Genomic DNA, 20,080 nt, shown 5'->3' on the forward strand with positions numbered 1-20,080 from the left:
ATCGAAGCCCCCTCCTCCCTTTTGGGCTCCTTGCTCAGCGGGGAGTCTGCTGGAGATTCCCTCTCCCTCTACCCCTCCCCTCACTCACCCTCTCTCTCTCTCTCAAAAACATAAATAAATCTTTTTTAAAAAAATGAATATGGATCATAAACCTCACAGGAGCCCCAAAGACCTGAGTCATTGGTCCCCGCCTCTGACTGGGACCTTATCTGCTGGTCCTCATCCTCATCTGGCCCCACACACAGCCTGCCTGGGGGGCTCTGGTCACGGGGGTTCGCCCTGCTCCCTCCCACCACAGTTCATGTTTGTGTACCCTGCAGCCTCTGGGCCTCTGGCTGCTCTGTTGCTGGCTTCCGTTCCTGCTTACTGCTTGCACTGGCCCTTCAGTTGTTAGCGCAGAGACTCCCTGGGAGATTCACCCTAACCCTGCCGGCAAGCTCAGAGTCCTCTATTATATTCTTGTAGCAGTGCTGAGTAACCTTTCTCCCAGCGATTACTCTGTAATTGCTTGCATTCTCCTGATGTATCCTAAGGCTCCTTGAGAGCTGGATCGTAATCTGTCTTTTGCTTACCCTTGTGTCTGGGTACCAACAAACGTGTGCTGACGACAGACTGGATGATTTGCTATAGGCATACACACCATCACTTCAAATTCAACAACATGGTAATTACATTTTGCTCAATGACAGGCACCCCCTGCATTTGCCACCTTTCAGGTGACCTAATGACCTCACCATACTTATCCCAAATAGGGATCACATCCTCTCTTCAAATTACCTTGCTCCTTCTGTGTCTTTCTCAGTTCTCCTCACCTCAGAAGTGCAGCAGCGTGGATGGGCTCTGCTTGAATTACTTCTGAGGAAAGCGGTAACTTACAGCCTTGTCACCTCCAAAATGTGCTTTGCAACAGTAATAACAGGCATGCAGTCCTTACAGGACCCTTACTGAACTATGATAGAAATTTATATTCCAAATAGTTGCTGGGCTATGTACCTGTCATTATTCTACACGTATCTATCCAGGCATCTTCACGTCAGCTCAGCTACTCAGTTCTTTATCATGAGTTAAATAAAGGCAGGCAGAAAATTAAAGTTTGGAAAAGATTTTAAGAAATTATGTTGCTGTATAAGGGTGCCTCCGTGGCTCAGTTTGTTAAGCTTCTGCCTTTCGCTCAGGTCATGATCCCAGGGTCTAGGATCCACCCTCATATGGGTCTCCCTGCTCAGCAGGACCGTCTCCAGCTCCCCCTACTTGTGCTCTGTCTCTGTCAAATAAATAAATAAAATCTTAAGAGAGAGAGAGAGAGACAGAGACAGAGACAGAGACAGAGAGAGAGAAATTATTATAAGGATATAAGGAGAAGAAGGCCACGGGGTATTTCAGAAAAATAATGAAAGGGAGGAGCTCAGCAATTTTCCAAATGCACATGAAAACATTAGGATACAGTGTGAGGGATTCCTTTACAAATGCTCAGTTTCCTAGGAGGCCAGGGTGACTAAAATGTTAATTTTATCCTTGTAACTGAGGGTTGTATGAGTTGTAACTTTTCACCGGGAGTGGCTTATTTGGGCTCTTGAACCAGAGCCAGCGGATAACACCCATCCTGTGCCTCTTCTCCTGATGCTGTAGGATCCCTCCCTTCTGTGCCAGACCACGAGGGCAGATAGTGCAGGCAACTGGGGAAGGCAGCGCTGCTATCAGCCCGGCCAGGCGAGGCCCGGCCAGCCATGGCCTCAGGGGCACCTGGGGAGCGACTGCGCGAGGAAGCCAGGTGCCCTGTGTGCCTGGATTTCCTGCAGGACCCGGTCAGCGTGGCCTGCGGCCACAGCTTCTGCCTCCGGTGCATCTCCGAGTTCTGCGAGAAGTCCGACAGCGCTCAGGGGGGCCTGTACGCCTGTCCGCAGTGCCGGGGCCCCTTTGGGCTGGAGAGCTTTCGGCCCAACCGGCAGCTGGCCAGCCTGGTGGACAGCGTGCGTCAGCTGGGACTGGGCCCGGGGCCCACTGGGGTGCGCCAATGCGCGCGGCACGGCGAGGAGCTGAACCTCTTCTGCGAGGAGGACCAGGAGACGCTGTGCTGGGTCTGTGACACCACCCCGGAGCATAGGAGCCACCACACGGTGCCACTCCAGGAGGCAGCAAGGTGTTACCAGGTGAGAGCCCCTTGGTGCACTCCGCAGGGCACAGGTGGAGAGGCCCGGTTGGGAGTCTGGAAATGCGGCCCACACAGATGAGTGGCTAGAGGCAGCGGTGTTAGTGACTTGTCTAGCTAGGGACAAACCCAGATGATTCCATCCTGACCTGAACGACTCCGTTCAGGTTGGGTCCCCTTGCCTTGCCCCACGGTAACCCCCTTCTGGGACCTCTCTTCAGGAGCTCAAATGCACCCAATTCATTTGACCAAATGATTTTAGATTGTCCCCTCCTCTGTGAAGCCTTCCCCAGTGCCTAGTTTTTTCATCCTGGTTTTATTCTCCCGATGGTCAGTCCTGGTTCCAAAGACTCTGGTGTGGAGGCTGGGTTATCCAGTTGGTTCTTGGTTACAGGTGTACATCTTTATTGTAAATGCTTCTTAATTAGCTGTCTAATGCCTTATCTTCCATAGCACTTATCTCTATGTTAGTTAATACTGTCACCAAAACAACCCCTGGGTTTTGGACACCAGTGCCTGCGGAGCACACAGCTCTGATCGCCTTCCAATCCTACAAATGCATGTGTGCCCTGAAGTAAAAACCCAGTAGCTAAGTTTGTTCACACGTATTCGGGGGGACTGATGATGACAGCATCCCCAGTGAAGAGGTGACTCATATTGGAGTATTTGGCCCCCAAAAGTGGCGTCTGTGAAACTCTAATAGAGTTTTCCCTACTGGTGCTCTTCAAAAGGTCTTTGATCTGTTCTGAGCACATTTAAATTCCCAACATCGGGAGCAGCTTCCACCGCAAAAGAGGTGGGAGTGGTCTAAAATCTACCGACATGTTTAACTGAAGTACTGTCGCAATGAAATAAATCGTGAACATTGGACTTTCTAAAATTATTATTATTAATTATTATTATTACTTTAACTTTGTTTTAAATCAAGGTTTTGGGATATTTACCACCTCAACTTCCCTCTTGACATACCTGGAAATATCTCTGACTTTTTCTTTTTTATTTTGGTTGTCATCTACAAATTTCAGGTGCCAGCTCCTTCCTAGCTACACTTTTGAAGTATGCTGTTCCTGCTTTCTTTTTACCAGAAGTTACCTAAATGTAACGTGGCTGTATGTAATATATCTTAATTGACTACCAAATAAATATCTGTTAACTCCTTAGCCTGTCAGCAAGGACTTCATAGGACCCTAAGTGCTGTTTCTACACTTCTTGTCTCAGCCAACCATGATATCCAGCAAACCCAACCTAATCACTGTTGTCCCCAAACATGACACATCTTGTTCACCTCCTTGCTTTTGATCACAATTTCTTCTGCCTAAGCGAACTGTTTCTCTGTCTATCGGTGTCAAAGTTATGTTTCATACAAACATTTAAAAAATGCCACTTCCAGAACACCTAGATGGCTCAGATGGTTAAGCGTCTGCCTTCAGCTCAGGTCATGATCTCAGGGTCACTGGGCTCCCTGATGCTCAGTGGGGAGCCTGCTTCTCCCTCTCCCTCTTCCTGCTGCTCCCCCTGCTTGTGCCCTCTCTCTCACTATTTCTCTGACAAATAAATAAATAAAATCTTTAAAAAAATGCTGCTTCCCCCATCTTGTCAAATACTTCCATATATTATCCTGTTAGTTTCTGTGCAACATTATAGATAAGCTTATAGCAGTCTCTTTTAAAGGCAGTTCTTGTGTAAGACTTATTAAATGACTTGGGGAAGAGCCCCCACCCCCTATTTTTTTCCTAAGACTTATTGAATGACTTAAGGAAGAAAATAAAAGTATATATATATGTGTATCTTTATGGTTGTTCTCTCTAGATAAAATATATGTGTTTACCTCTAGCAGGGGTTGAGGGTGGAAAGGAGATTCAGTTTATTATTTTTTAAATTCCTCGTAAGGTTTATGATATTGCATATCTCCTCTCCACTTAACAATTAGTGATTTACAAGGTTTCATTTGACCAAATAATAATAAACAATTTTCTTATTATAAATCAATAAATAATTTTAAAAACCTCAAATATATAGATATAAGGAATAACATCCCTCACAACCAAGCAGTTGTAGATACAATTTCATCTATTGAACATTTATTGCTACATAGTTTTTATATATTCATTACAAGCACTTTTTTCAAAATTGGTGTTATATTACATAAAATATACTTATCTTTTTTTTTAAAGATTTTATTTATTTATTTATTTGACAGAGATAGAGAGAGCCAGCGAGAGAGGGAACACAAGCAGGGGGAGTGAGAGAGGAAGAAGCAGGCTCATAGCGGAGGAGCCTGATGTGGGGCTCGATCCCATAACGCCAGGATCACGCCCTGAGCCGAAGGCAGATGCTTAACCGCTGTGCCACCCAGGTGCCCCTAAAATATACTTATCTTAATTGACTTTATAATTGTGAATGTTTCTTATCATTCAATATTCTGCAGCATCTTGTTTTAATTCCATCATGTTAATATAAAATGCATTTTTCTCACTCTCTCACTTTTGACAGTTGGTAAGTTACTTCTATTTTAAAGAATGAACCATGAGAGACTGTGGACTCTGGGTAACAAACTGAGGGCTTCAGAGGGGAGGTGTGGGGGATTGGGATAGGCTGGTGATGGGTATTAAGAAGGGCATGTATTGCATGGTGCACTGGGTGTTATACGCAACTAATGAATCATGGAACTTTACATCAAAAACTAAGGATATACTGTATAGTGGCTAACAAAACATAATAAAAAATTATTATAAAAATTAAAAATTAAAAAATATAATGCTGTAATGAACATATGTTTAGATTTTTTATTATATCTGGCATTAACATTTAAAATATATTTATATTTTACTTTATCATTGGTGAGGTTGAACATTTTTTTGTGCTTACTAGCCTGTTTAGTCGGTCTTTGCATTTCTTGATATCCCTGGTTGATATTAGGTACTGAATTCAGGCATCTATAATGGGTTCAGCACATGTTTCCAAACAGGCCAAGCTCCTGATGGCCCTGGAACTTGTAAGGAAGGAGATGGAGGAGACCTTCACTCAGGAGGCCAACATGGGGAAGAAAACTGTCGTTTGGAAGGTAAGAGAATCTTGGGGCTTCTGGAGGCTTGCTTGTCTGGCAGAACCAAGTTTGGGTCATTAAATTACTATGGAAGCATCTTCCCTGCTGCACACTTTTGTTCCATTTACATGGTTGCTCTAGGGAAACATCTGCATCACCTTGGATCATCGCATCCCCTCAAATTACACTGTGTATCTGTGTTCTTTTTATCTCTATTAATACTACCCCAATCCAAATTATAAATAGTTTTACTGACCTTGATTGTACTATAACTCACTGTTCCATTCCTAGTACCTACAGAAGTCTCATATTATCATTACTAGTTTAAAATGTGTGTGTGTGTGTGTGTGTGTGTGTGTGTGTGTGTGTTCATCGGATGAATGACATAATAAATATTTCACAAGATTGATATATATGGCATATAGCTAATATTAATCATTTTAAATATAGGAGGATAATCTGAACATTCAGCCCCTTGTCAGTAATCCATATACATATCTTCTTTATTTTTTACACTTCAACTTTTTTCACTTACCTATTTACACACACACACACACACACACACACACACACACACTGGTTCTCAATCTGTGGTGATTTTGTCCTCCAAGGGATATTTTGCAATAACTGTAGACATTTTTGGTTCTCATGGCGGGTTGGGGGAGGGGAGTTTGCTACTGGAATTCCAAGGGTGAAAGCCAGGCATGCTACCAAACACCTTACAATGCACAGGACAGCCCACAAAAGCTCGCAATGAAGACTCATCTGGTCAGGGATGCCTGGGTGACTCAGTCGGTTAAGTGTCTGCCTTCAACTCAGGTCATGATCCCGGGGTCCTGGGATCGAGCCCCAGGTCAGGCTCCATGCTCAGTGGGGAGTCTGCTTCTCGCTTTCCCTTTGACCTTCCCCTCTGCTCATACTCTCTCTCTCTCTCAAATAAATAAATAAAATCTTTAAAGTAAAGAATCATCTGGTCAAATATAAATAGGGTCAAGATTGAGAAACTATGTATAGAAAGTATATGTATATTTATATCTATTTATGTAACATATGATTTATAGAGTATTTCTATTATTTGGCCTTCTCCAAATAACCCTTCTTCTCTGATTGCTTTATATATATATATATATATATATATATATATATATATATATATATATATTTATTTATTTATTTATTTATTTATTTATTTATTTATTTATTTATTTTAAAATATATTTTAAATTATTTCCTTTCTCTTTCTTGAAAATGTTGTCTTATACTCTATCCTCAGACTGATATTTCTGTAAGGACCATATATGCTACATTTTTCTTCTGTGCTGAATCTTATCTTTTCTATAGTTATGCATATCATATGTAAAGTTAAACATTTATTCATAATTTTTGTTCTTTTTAGGCTAATAATCCAAGTCAATTGTTTTCAATCCTGACCTGACTATAGATTTACACATCAGAAGTTCCATATGCAAGATTTTGCAAACCCTCCACTAATTATTCTAAGTAGAGATAATTCTATGATCCGTGTTCTTCTGTTTGGTTTTATTTTGTTTTTTGTTTTTTTATAATAATATTTTTTATTATATTATGTTAGTCAGCATACAGTACATCCCTGGCTTCTGATGCAAAGTTCGATGACTCATTAGTTGCATATAACACGCCGTGCAGTATGCAATACATGCCCTCCTCACTACCCATCACCAGTCTATCCCATTCCCCCACCCCCTCCCCTCTGAAGCCCTCAGTTTGTTTCTCAGAGTCCATAGGTTCTCATGCTTCATTCCCCCTTCTGATTACCCCCCTTTCTTTATCCCTTTCTCTCTTACTGATCTTCCTATTTCTTATGTTCCATAAATGAGTGAAACCATATGATAATTGTCTTTCTCTGCTTTATGATCCGTGTTCTAAGCAATGTAAACTTGCATGAACCATATAGGCCAAATACAACACACATCAGTTTAATAAAACAAACTCTAACTTCTACAAAGACACTTCTGTCTATGTCTGTAGATACAATTGTCACACTCAAAAGGAGGATGTGAGAGAAAGAAGGATTGCAACCAAACCCCTTCTTTCACCATGCCGTCCCTCAGGGTGTAACTCCACTCTTTTTCCGTGGCTGAATTATTAGCACCACGGCTCAACAGCTCAGACTCCAACATCAGGGATAAATTACATGAATTGTACCTTTCAGATCAAACTATGGAATTTAGAGTTGGTTATTTTTTTAGAAGTCAGGATTACATGAATCCAGTAATTTAGAAAGTGGCAGAAAGTGGTAGGGATGGAAAATTGCCAGATGGTTTTGAGCCTTAAGGGATTTGAGAATCATTACTAATTTTGTTTTTCATTTGTTAATTTGTTTTTAGAAAAAAGGTGTTAGTTCATGCCCTTAAATCAAACCAAGACCTTATAATGTTTTGCAATGGGCCAGGGAATCCAAAATGAGACACTATGGGAGATTATTGTGTTTTCTATACTCATTTTAAAGCTAGTTTTCCACATCCCAGGCTCAAGAGAATAAAATGTATGAATAATAATGCTGTGTCAGAGTATATTCTTTAGGTCTATTTAAAACATGTGCATGTGGGTTTGGGTGGAAATCAGGATTAATTTCCTTAAGTTAACTCTGTAATAAATGGCCTGTGGATCATTTAGCTTTATTTTGGCTGAACAGAGAACATTAGCCTTAAGGTTTCACAATTACCATGTTACGAAGTAATGTTCATGTTTCTAATGTCTAAGGCTTTTTTTTTTCTCACATTTACAATTCAGGTCTCTCTAATCTTCATAATGATTCAGTTGTTTCCATCCAGTTCTCATTCTAGTCAGTACTTTAATGATGTATTTTAACTTCATTGTGCAACTATTCTATGCTAGTCAGCCTCCTCAGCAGATTAATAGATATTTAATCTTAATCCGCATACTCCTCCTCCCATAATTTAAATATGGTACAAAAACTTGCATGCAGAACTGCCTTGCCTGCAAGTCCATGGCCAAATGAGAACTCAAATCCAGCTGCCTTTCTCAAACTCTAAGTCTGAAGACCACTGGTCCCATAGAGCGGCCTCTGGTTTCTGCATGTTGTTAAAACGCAGCTGAACTGTGGACAGAGTTTTGGTGCTGGGGTCTTTCTGGACGTTGCAGTCAGCTTCCCTACCCCATACCTGAAGCTCTCCCTGGTTGATGATTGGATCCCCTGTGTCACTCCAGGAGAAAGTGGAAATGCAGAGGCAGCGTTTCCGTTTGGAGTTTGAGAAGTATCGTGGGTTCCTGGCCCTAGAGGAGCAACTGCAGCTGAGGCGTCTGGAGGAGGAGGAGCGAGCCACCCTGCAGAGACTCCGGGAGAGCAAGAACCGGCTGGTGCAGCAGAGCAGGGCTCTGAGGGAGCTGGCCGAGGAGCTGGAGGAGAGGTGCCAGCGCCCAGCGCTGGGCCTGCTGGAGGTGAGCCTGGGCCCCTCAGCAGAACAAAGGGTACGGGGGAGACCACAGAGACACACAGCCACTTTCAGTCACAAACCACTTGTGCCATCATGATTTTTAGGAAAAGGGCACCCTGGCATCTGTTTGGAAAGCACCTTAATTCTAAGTCTTAGCATCAGAATGAGGAGGGACTCTCAACAATTGTATAAAATAGTTCATCTTAGAGACCAAAAATTAATTTGATATCTTACCTATGAGGTTAAACAAAAAAATGGACAATTGATGTTATGTTGGGTGAAAACCACTTCTTAAAACCGCACAGCTAATCTGTCAATGATGATAGCCGATTCCAGAAGTCTTTGGTAACCCATTTCTGTGTCAGTAGCTAAATGTATGAATAATGTCTTAAATTGTCCAGCTTGAAGCTTTCCTGTTAAATTTTGTGGCAAACACAAATTTCCTTGTCCATATTGCATGCCCATTCCAAGCATGGTGGGGAGGGATTAAATGGGTTCCTTGCCATTTGCTCACAGTCTGTTAGGGTTTGGACAGCAGAGAGACAAAATAGGAAAAAGGGAAATTTTTATTTGTTTTTAATCCTTCATGAGGTCATCAAAATCCCAAGTGAACTGAGAAAACCATTGTTGATAATGCATGTGTATTATCATGACAGAACGCATTGCAGTAGAAAAATTCTGGGCACACTTCATTCTGTCTCATCCCCAATGACTCATTCAGGAGCTTCTCAGCTAAGGAATCCATGTCCTCATTTAGCAGCTGACCCGCAGATTCCATCGTGAGTCAGCCCCAGACGCTGAAAGTGCAGTGAAATCTTCATATTAACTATCTACGTAATGTTTACAAGGACAGTGAGTAAGCAGCACTGGTGACATAGTTAGGGGTTCATTAAATGAATGAACTTTCAAAGCATTTTTATTTGTCTTATTTAATTCATTTTGTCTTCAATTATCTATATCTATATCTATCTATCATCTATCTATCTATCATTTATCTACCATCTATGTGTAAGCAACACATATGTTTATTATCATTATCATTATTACTAGGCTCGTTTCCATGTGAGCAAACTAAGCATCAAAAAGGAATTCATTTTCTGAATTTCAGACAGCAAATATACACAGAACTTTAGCATTTTCAATAATGACATCCATCATCTTATTTTACCATATTTCAAAACAAAACATTGAAAATAAGCAGTTATTAGCACCAGATAAATGTTAAAATTATTTCCGCTACAAATCTTAGGGAGAATATATTCTAAAATTATTTATTTTCATTTTTGTATCCACCTTTCCCTTTCTTCCTCAGTACCAGTAAGCAGCATTTTACTGCCAAAGGCCAAAAACACGGCCTGCCAGTCTCATAAAAAGTAAAGTCAATTATTTTCCTTCTTTTATGCCTTCTCAAAATTTATCTGACACGTGGTTATTTTTAGATGGAAAAAAGAAAATGTAAAACAGGGGATTTATTTAAATAATCTCCTTTGAGATAAAATGTTGCTATTAATTAATGACTTCCTTTTTTATCCAGTTAGGTAACCTACTGACACATGAGTCCATAGCTATGGTGTCGTGGTTCAAGTAATGAGGAATTTGGGGTTTTCTTACAGAGACATGGGGAGTAATATATTTTTGTCAATACCTTTCTCTGTTCCTCAAATAAATTCTGGAGATTTTTAAAGTGTATTTTTACCTTAATTCCATCTACATTTGTTACAGAATGTAACTCTTTATTAATATATCCAAATGTCAGAATTATCAATTCAGAAAATAGTTAAATTGGTTGATATCATTGGAATTAACCTAAACTTTGTGTAGTCTGATTCCATTGTAGTACAGGCAAACTGATTTTAAAATTCATGAGAAAATTCAACAGCCAATTTTTTGATTTTGTTAAGAGAGATTGATGTCTTCAATCATTTTATTGTCATAATTAATTATTTCCAATCATCCCTAAAGAGATGTTCATGGTTTATTTCCAATCTGTAAAAAGAATTTTAGAGTGTAACTCATACCTGCTTATATTTCTCTTTTACTTTCAGGGTGTGAGAGGAGCCTTGAGCCGGTATGTTTACTGTCTGAATCAGGGACGGGTTGTGGGAGGACAAGGGAGTTGGTGGATAAATCCTACTAAGAATTGTCGGTTCTGTGCCCTTCTCAGAAGTAAGGATGTCACACAGCTGGAACCGGAGACCATCCCCATGGAGCTGAGGACAATGTGTCGCATCCCTGGGATGAGGGAAATGTTGAGAAAGTTCCAAGGTAGGCTGCTTCTTTGAGCCGGGAGAACTACAATGTCTATAGTTTGGTTGTTATTACAGTTTGTTACCATACAAATCAGGTTGCAGTAACAGAACCCAGTTTATCTTTCATTTTTAAAGATGTATTTATTTATTTGAGAAAGAGAGAGAGTGGGAGAGAGTAACCCAAGCAGGATGTTCACTGGGAGTGGAGCCTGATGCGGGCCTCGATCTTATAACCCCAAGATCAGACCTGATCCAAAACCAAGAGTGAGCCACCAGGCACCCCAGCAAAGGTCTATTTTTAGATCATATCACTGATTTACTAGTGGGTTGTGGAGACTTTTGTTTCACCTCATCTTCCTCTGGGAGTAGTGCAGATAGAGCCCCACCTCGATTCGGTTGCTGGTTGCTCTGGGAAAGGGCTAGGTTATGGTGGTTTGGGCACTGGTCCTAAAGGCATCCACACTTAAGTGGCACCCTGGCTTCCCTGAAGATTTTTTAACTGTAGTGAGTCACATGCTCATGCCAAGTTATAAGGGTGGATGGGAGACAGTGCTGTATTCAGAAGAAAGAACTGGGATATTTGTGTAGAGTCATAAAGAGTATCAGAGTCACTAACACCCATTTAAGCTACCTTTAGTTAGAACAACAGGCTTGAAAGTGTGGTTCACAGCTTATTAGCTGTGATATGAGTAACATTAGTTGCAATGAATATTCATTTCCCTGTTTATAAAATGCTGAAAAAATGTATTGTTTGGAGGACTAAATGAAACGTATTTGAAAACAGAAAAATCATCAATATAAAAGCATACATCAAATATATTTTATTATCTGTAACTTGATGAGTTGCTTAAATCAGGTATTCAATAAAGCCAAAAATATTCAGTCAATTATTTTTATGTAGGAGTAAGTGTGGTGACATAAATGAGTTTGTTAGATCTGATAATGCTGTTTTTCAAAGAGTATAGATTCAACATTTGTATTTCTGTTTTTAACCCAAGTTATACCTAGCAATGTATGCAAACTGTGGCTAAACACTGCTTTCATTACTTCGAAGGAAGTTTCAGCCCATAATGAGAAAACCCTATGCAGCCCTGTTCAATGATGGGCAGATTAGCATACTAACTGTATGACTTCTTGCAATTTGTTACACTCCCATAATCAAAGTCCTCATATTCCCATTTTTTACTGAATAAATAATGAATCAATTCAATAAATATTCCATATTTTGTGCCAGGCACTTTTCTAAGTATTGAAATATATTATTGAACAATAACAAAAAATCCTACAAATCCATAGCTTCATATACATACAGTGTACATATTTACCTAAATTATGCAAAATGCACAGAATGTTAGAAGATGATACAGAATATTGGGGAAAAAATAAGGTAAGTGTGGCAAGAAGTTTTCAGGTTAGGGCATCTAATTTTAAATTTGATAATCCAGGAAGTCCCCTTGAGGTTAACACATCAAATATCTAACATGGAATAAAACATTCCAGGCAGCAGAAACAATGAGTGCCCAGGCCGGAAATAGAAATATAAAAGATGTGTTCCAGAAACTATGAGGAGGTCTGTGCGGCTGGGGAAGAATAAGCAAGGGCAAAGTCAGAGAGGTCAAGAAAGGACCAACTTGCACAGGGTGCTCTGGGCAGGTCACTGTGACCAGGATGCTTTATCTTTGAGTAAAACAGGAAATCAATGGAAAGTTGTAAATGGAGGAATAACATGATTAGATTAATGTTTTAAGAGTCTTTACTCTGTATGTTTTATTGAGAATAAATTCAAAGGGGTAAGGCTTTAAGTGGGAAAAGCAATTAGGAGCCTTTGCAATAATTCAATCAGAGATGATTATGGATTGGATTAACATGGTAGTATTATCAGAGGTGCTGAGATGTGGAATGTGCACAGAATCTTGGTATATTTCAAAGGTAAAGCTGGTAAAATCTGCTGTTGGATTAGATATGAGTTGTCAGAGAAAGAGAAAAGTCAGAAATGATTCCAGAGTTTGAATCTCCAGAATTTTCATAATGAAGTTGTTGTTTACATTGGTGGTTAAGGCTGCAGGTGTGGCAGAAGGAGGGAGTTGGATTTTGAACATACCAATGGTGTGATGAATGTTATATATCCAAAGTTTGATGTCAGGTAAGCAGATGATTCTGCAAATACAGTTTCAGGAGAAAGGTTTAAGGTAGAGATTTGCATTTGGAATCAGTAAGCATATGAGTGGAATTTAATTAAAGCAATGATCCAGCCAGCCCAATAACACATCGAGAGTGAGCTGAGAAGGAAAGAAGAGGTCCCAGTCCTGAAACCACTGGATGGAGAAGAGGGGAAAACAGTAAAGGAGACCAAATGAGTGATGAGTGGAGAGGGGAGGAAAGGGTGAGGATCAGCGTCTCTGGGAAAGAGAAAGGAGGTTTTCCAGGACAAAGGTGGGGGGGCGAAGCATTGACTGCTACAAGAAAGTGATTTAAGGTGACCTCGAATGACTACTCACCAGTGTGGAGGTCACTGGGAAGTTTCATTAGAGTATTGTTATATCATGATGAGCAATTGAGTATAAGAGAGAGGGGTGGGGGAGCAATTGGAGATAGACCATATTAACTACCTTTCACAGATTTATATTCTTATAAATGGAGCAGGGAAGTGTGCTGGAGTGGAAATGATGTGTAAAGACAACGTGCGTTAAGTAGGCCTAACAGAGTTCCATGGAAACCAACATTCTAGTCTGTTATTTATGACCTCTAAAGTTTGGGGAAATCGCATAAACTATGACTCTGAGTCTCCTCGTCTGTAATGTGGGGATGATAGCAGGCACCTAAATGGGTTAGCGGCAATGATATATCATGTACGTGACCCACTCAGGTTAGGGTATCAACACAAGATCACCAGAAGTGGATTTAGAGACAAATAGTAGTAAGGGTCATTGTAATAGTATTTGTTATTATTATGATATTAAAAATGAAACTGTATGAATAAAATTTATTATTTTTGAATGTTTATAAAGAAAAGACACTGAATATTTTACATCCTGCCTTCTTCACTGAGAAGATTTTACATGTAAATGTATTTATTAATTATGTGTATAAGTAAAATTTCACATCAATCTCCCTGGGACCTCACAGTATCAGTATTGGTTTTCTGTTGTTGTGTAACAAATTACCACGGACTTCACTGCTTAAATCCACATGCATTTATTAGTTCATAATTATACAGACCAGACATTCATGTGGGATCAGCTCATTTCTTTGCTTAGTTTTCACAAGATCAATATTAAGGTGTTGGCCAGGTTGGGCTCCTCTGAAGAGTCTAGGGAAGAATCCACTCCCAAGCTTATTCAGTTTATTGGCATAATGTTGTTCTGGCAGTTGTGGGAATGAGATCCTCATTTCATGGCTGGCTGTCAGTTGGAGGTCACTGGCCTTTCTCCTCATGTGGCTCATTCTGTCTTCAAAGCCAGCAATGACACATTAAATTCAAATCTCTCTGACTTCTTGTTCTGCCATCAGCCCAATAGCCAGAGAAACCTTTCCGGTTTTAAGGGTTCATGTGATTAGATGAGATCCTCCCAGATCATGTTCCTCTTGTCATAAAATAAAATCATGAGAGTACCACCAAGGTCTGTAGGTCGTGGGGCTCATCTTAGAATTCTTCCTACCAGAGCAAAGTAACATTGAAAGTGGTAGATTTCAAATTAACAAATTTGTTCTATGGATTTTGAGAAAAAAATAAATACAGATGATTTTCCTAAGAGCTCCCAAGTGCTCTGAATATAGGCAAAAGGAATCTTAAATAGGTATGCTTATGGTTCATCACATCATCAATTGTTATGCTTTTATTGGGGTAAGAATGAGTCCTGAATTATGCAGAGGTAGCAGTGGGATACACAAGGAAGTAATGAGGAATATACGAGTGACCTGAAAGATAAAATATTATTTTGCTTTCTCTAGGAGTTATTTGAGAGAGAAGAATGAGGAATGGTGTGACTATTATACATATTATTGTGCTTCCTATATTTTTACCAGTCTTCTCTGACCTTTCACATGTCTCACAAAATTCTTCCCACAGTTGATGTAAAGCTGGACCCTGTCACAGCGCATCCTAGCCTCCTCTTGACGGCTGATCTGCGCAGTGTGCAGGATGGAGAGCTGTGGAGGGATCTCCCCAACAACCCTGAGCGATTTGACACATGGCCCTGTATCCTGGGTTTGCAGAACTTCTCCTCAGGGAGGCATTATTGGGAGGTCATGGTGGGAGAAAGAGCAGAGTGGGGTTTAGGTGTCTGTCAGGAGACAGTGCCAAGGAAAGGGGAGACCACACCCTCTCCTGAGAACGGAGTCTGGGCCATGTGGCTGCTGAAAGGGAATGAGTACATGGTCCTTGCCTCCCCATCGGTGCCTCTCCTCCACCTGGAACGGCCTCATTGCATTGGGATTTTTTTGGACTATGAAGCAGGTGAAATCTCATTTTACAATGTAACAAATGGGTCTTACATCTACACGTTCAATCAACTGTTCTCTGGTATTCTCCGACCTTATTTTTTTATCTGTGACACGATTCCTCTTATCTTGCCATCTATGACAGATGCGGAGTCAGAAAACTGGGCATCCAGAGGTCATCTTGACTCTGCTTCTAATGTGAGACACGATCATTCCTAACATTCTGTTCCTGAGAATTTTACACCTAGCAAAAGTTCCTGGGGTGGAATGAGGATGCAAACATGCTAAGCTCCAACAAATGCCCCCATTCAGATCAGCACTTTAATCCTTCTTGCTATGGACATTTTTCCATCAGGACAAAACAGAAAATATTACATATTTACATTTGGAGGAGAATTATAGAATATATATATATATATATATATATATATATATATATATATATATTTGATTTTGTAAGTGATGATCTCTACAGCCCATGTGGGGCTTGAACTCACGACCTGAGATCAAGAGTCACATGCTCTTCTGACTGAGCTGGCCAGAAACCCCTATAGATCACAATTTTAGAAATGGAGCAGGCTCCTCATGTCTTCCAAATGATGCTACACATTTTCTTGATGAGGCTTTGTCCAATCCTTAACTTGTGTTAAGGATTTCTATACATTCATTATAATTTCTCATTCCTTTTAGTCTCCTTTCATTCCAACTCTTACTAAGAATAAGAAATTATTTTTTTAAAGAAATGGCAGTTCTTAAATTGGTGGAGAACAGTCCAATATCCCTCCAGCTTCAGATCTGTAATTCTATTTCTCTTCCTTTCTCATTCTGTCTCTGTCTGCCTCTGTCTCTTTCTCTCTTTCTTACTCCTGACTTTTTATTTTTTCTTTATACCTATTATTGATAACATTCCATTTCCTTCTTGATTAACAAATCCAGAACGATTTCTTTTTACATTCAATTTTCCTATGACTATATTCATTTACTTTCTAAATCCTCTTTATACTGGACTAATTTCTAAGGATTATGAAATCCATTCCTCAGATTCTACTATAATTGATTATGATCCAAGACCCATCTGGGACTGCAAATTTTCCTTTATCTTTAGAGATATTTTTTAGAGTAGAGATTTCTCAGAATTCTGATTCAACTAGTTCTTTGACTTAGCCATTTACTAGTGGCAAGACCTCAAACAAATAAACCCTTTGTCTTTAGATCTCAGCAACTTAATATAATAATGATATTGACCTTACAATGCTATGGCAAATATTTAAGATCATGATTGATAAGATTGGTTTTAATTAAACTTTTCTACTTAAATATGATATAAAGATGATGATGATGATGACGATGATAATGAACTGATAATGATATCTGACTTATTTTTAAAGAGTACTCTGTACCTTCCTAAAAAAATTCTTGTCATTGAAGGTTAACTTTGCTGTTATATTACTCTATATCTGTGTCTAATAAATAATTGCCAGACAAGTGCCAAAATGCTTAAATGCTAAATGTTCAGGTATCATAAAATTATTAATTAATGAGAAATTTAGTTAACATTACTTTAATAATAATCTGCCAACACTTTAATCCTCCACTTTAACTCTAACCTGAAACTTACGTATTTTTCTCTTTCTGAAAGATCTCCTTGACTAAAATCTCTCACTTACTTTCCAATAACATCATTAACATAGTTTTCTTTCTAGAGTTTTTAAACATTTTTCTTTCCAGGCTTTTTACATTTAGAGGACTATCATGAAGTATAATAATTTTAGAAATGGAACAATCTCATAAACTGTATTTCCAGATGGCTCTACATACTTTATTGATGAGTCCTTGCATTGAACTAAGATTTCTGTACATTCATGTGTGATACATTTTTGTTTGATCATAAGCAAACAAGCCCTCTCTCCATTTCTCCTTTCCAAATGTAGGTAATAATAATGTAGTCTTATATGCCTCTTGTTGATAGTTTTATAGACCACGCATACCCGAGGCCTCTTCCATGCATGGTCTGAATAGAGAAAAGGCTCATGCCCTGGATTTCCATGCTTTCCCATCATCAGGGATTAAAGAGGAGCCAGCAGTTTAGTGTAACACCTATTCATGTCACTGCAAGGCCAGGGATCCATGACAGGAGGCCATACTGAGAACACACCTCCCCAGGGGGTTCTACCCATTCTCTTAAGCTTAACAGGCAGAAGGACACCACAGCACAGTCTCAGTCTGTCTACCCTCTTCAAAGCATGAACAGAGAATGACTAGTCCCCTAGACAAAGTTAACATCCTGGTTTCCACTGTCTCCCTCCAATCCTGTTACCTCACTTTGCATCTTATCATGATTTATATCAATCATTCAAGCAACTGAAGTCTTCCTTCATCCCTTGCTTCCCAAACTTCGCTAAGTTGTGTGCATCCGCTGTTATAATTCTTTCTCCTTTCCCTCCCAGTTCCTAAAATGTCTCTTCTGTTCTCTCTAGAATTCTGATTCATCAATGGCTAACTTCTTTAAATCATCTTTAAAGATCTTTCCTATTCCCTGAACTCTCCCTTACTCTCTTCTCTGTTCTTTCTCCTGACATCTCCACACACACACACACACACACACACACACACACACACACACACAGGCTTCTCCATCTCAGTGGAAGGGAATTCCATCCTTTCAATTGCTCAGGCCAAGAATCTCGTTGACTCCTCTCTTTATTTCGTTAGCCCTCATCCAGTCCATCAGTAAACCCTTGGCTTTAACATCAGAATACATACAAAGTTCAACCAGTCCTAACCACTCTGCTGCTATAACTGTGGTCTGAACTTCCATCTTTTTCCACTGGGTTACTATATTATTTTCTTAACAGTAATCTTGGCTGTACTCCAGCCCCTCCCATGTCCATTATCAATGCAGCAGCTGGGCTGATCCTTCAGTTCCCAAGACAGTAGTGCCAGTGCAATGACTTTCCATTCAACTTAGAATTAAACCCATAATCTTTACAGTGAGGCTTCAAACACTGATGTATCTGAACACCAGTTCCTTAACTGATTCTGATTTTGTCTCTGTCCACATACTGCTGGTTTTATCCTCCTCCCTCTATCATTGCATCTAAGTTGGGTTTACACTAGACCAAGCACTTCCCACCATGGGACCTTTCTCCCATCTGTGACTTCTACCTGAAATTCCTTTTTCCTACATGTCTCCCTTACTCAACTTCCTCCCTCCTCTTTTTTTTCCCCATTAAGCCTCCTAAAACGCAGCTTCTCAGTCAGAACTATACAGACTGAACCACCTCAGAGTCCACCCAGAGCCCACTCTCCCAGGTTTTTTACCAGACCTAATGGAGGCTTCCCCCCCAATAGTATGCTTAACAATTTCTAAATGTATTCTATTATATTGTTATTTATTGTGTTCATTTTTGTTTGTTTGTTTAGCTTTTTCTTGGTAGAATGCAAGCATTCTGAAGGAAGGGGTCTTTGTCTATTGATATTTTCTGCATATTGTAAGCACCTCAAATACTGGTTTGTACATGGTTATGACTCAACACATATTTGCTCAATAAATAAATGATTGACTTTCAGGGGACAGAATTCAATGGTGTATCTAAAAGTGTTTTGCAAAATGTAATTTATTATTATTATTATTATTATTATCAATTTATAACTATACAACCACTGGCCAATAAAGTTTAATGTCAAATGTGAAATGAGTAGAATCAATTTTTAGGTATAGAGAAAATTTGAATAGAAGTATCAATTTGAGCTTGTAGTTTCCAAGATGGCATAGTAGTAGGGGTACCTTGAGCTTGCCTTATCCTTTGAATACAACCTTCAACTCTTTTGAACAACTAGGAAAAGTATTAGAGGAGTACATAAACAATCTCCACATTTGGAATGAATGAATTTGTCAGAAACAAGGCTCATTATTTAGTCTTCTATACGACTGACTCTCTCTTCTATCTTGTTTAACCCAGTGGTTAGAGCCTCCATTTTTTACTGCATCTCAGTAATAGCATTTTTAATTTCAGCCTGATTAGATTTTAGTTCTGTTACTGTGATTAAAAAAAAAAAAGCTCTGCAAGAAATATTAAAGGGGATACTTTAAGCAAAGAGAGAGCCCAAAAGTAGCATAGACCAGAAAGAAACAGACAATATACAGAAAGAGTGACTTTACAGGTAATACAATGGCAATAAATTCATATATTTCAATAGTTACTCTGAATGTAAATGGGCAAAATGTTCCAATCAAAAAAAAAAAAAAACCAAGGTGTCAGATTGAAAAAAGAAAAAAATGAAAAAAAAGACCCATAAATATGTTGTCTCAAGAGATTCATTTTACAACCTAAGACACCTCCAGATTCAGTTAGGGAGTGGAAAACCATTTTTCATGCTAATGGACCTCAAAAGAAAGCTGGGGTAGCAATCCTCATATCAGACAAATTAGATTTTAAACCAAAGACTACAATAAGAGATGAAGAGGGACACTGTATCATATTTAGAGGGTCTATAAAACAAGATCTAACAATTGTAAATATGTATGCCCCTAACTTGGGAGCAGCCAATTATGTACATTATTTTTTTTTTAAATTAAAGAAACACATTGATAATAATACAATAATAGTAGGGGAATTTAACACCCCATATCACAGCAATGAACAGATCATCTAAGCAGAAGATCAACAAGAAAACAAGGGCTTTGAATGACACACTGGGCCAGATGGCTTCACAGATATATTCAGAGCATTTCATCCTAAAGCAAAAGAATACACAT

The 20,080-nt window shown here is 39.3% G+C and overlaps 1 protein-coding gene across 1 annotated transcript; it reads left to right on the top strand.

Moving 5' to 3' along the window:
* The first annotated feature begins 1,632 nt into the window (after nt 1–1,632).
* TRIM58 (tripartite motif containing 58) lies at nt 1,633–19,017 on the top strand. The gene is made up of 6 exons (XM_045777503.2): nt 1,633–2,150; nt 5,118–5,213; nt 8,406–8,636; nt 10,678–10,700; nt 10,797–10,897; nt 14,951–19,017. The coding sequence occupies exons 1-6, from the start codon at nt 1,728–1,730 to the stop codon at nt 15,538–15,540; spliced, it is 1,464 nt and encodes a 487-aa protein (XP_045633459.1). The 5' UTR covers nt 1,633–1,727; the 3' UTR covers nt 15,541–19,017.
* The last annotated feature ends 1,063 nt before the right edge of the window (nt 19,018–20,080 follow it).

The sequence above is a fragment of the Ursus americanus genome, chromosome 5 (assembly GCF_024610735.1).
Source record: "Ursus americanus isolate L20-20 chromosome 5, mUrsAme1.1.p, whole genome shotgun sequence".
Classification (NCBI taxonomy): domain Eukaryota; kingdom Metazoa; phylum Chordata; class Mammalia; order Carnivora; family Ursidae; genus Ursus; species Ursus americanus.

Bases quoted from the DNA above. Each gene is read 5' to 3' on its own strand.
- TRIM58 (XM_045777503.2), top strand. From the start codon at position 1,728: ATGGCCTCAGGGGCACCTGGGGAGCGACTGCGCGAGGAAGCCAGGTGC. The intron at 2,151-5,117 runs GTGAGAGCCCCT...GTTTCCAAACAG, and splicing joins AGGCAGCAAGGTGTTACCAG to GCCAAGCTCCTGATGGCCCT. The intron at 8,637-10,677 runs GTGAGCCTGGGC...TTTTACTTTCAG, and splicing joins CAGCGCTGGGCCTGCTGGAG to GGTGTGAGAGGAGCCTTGAG.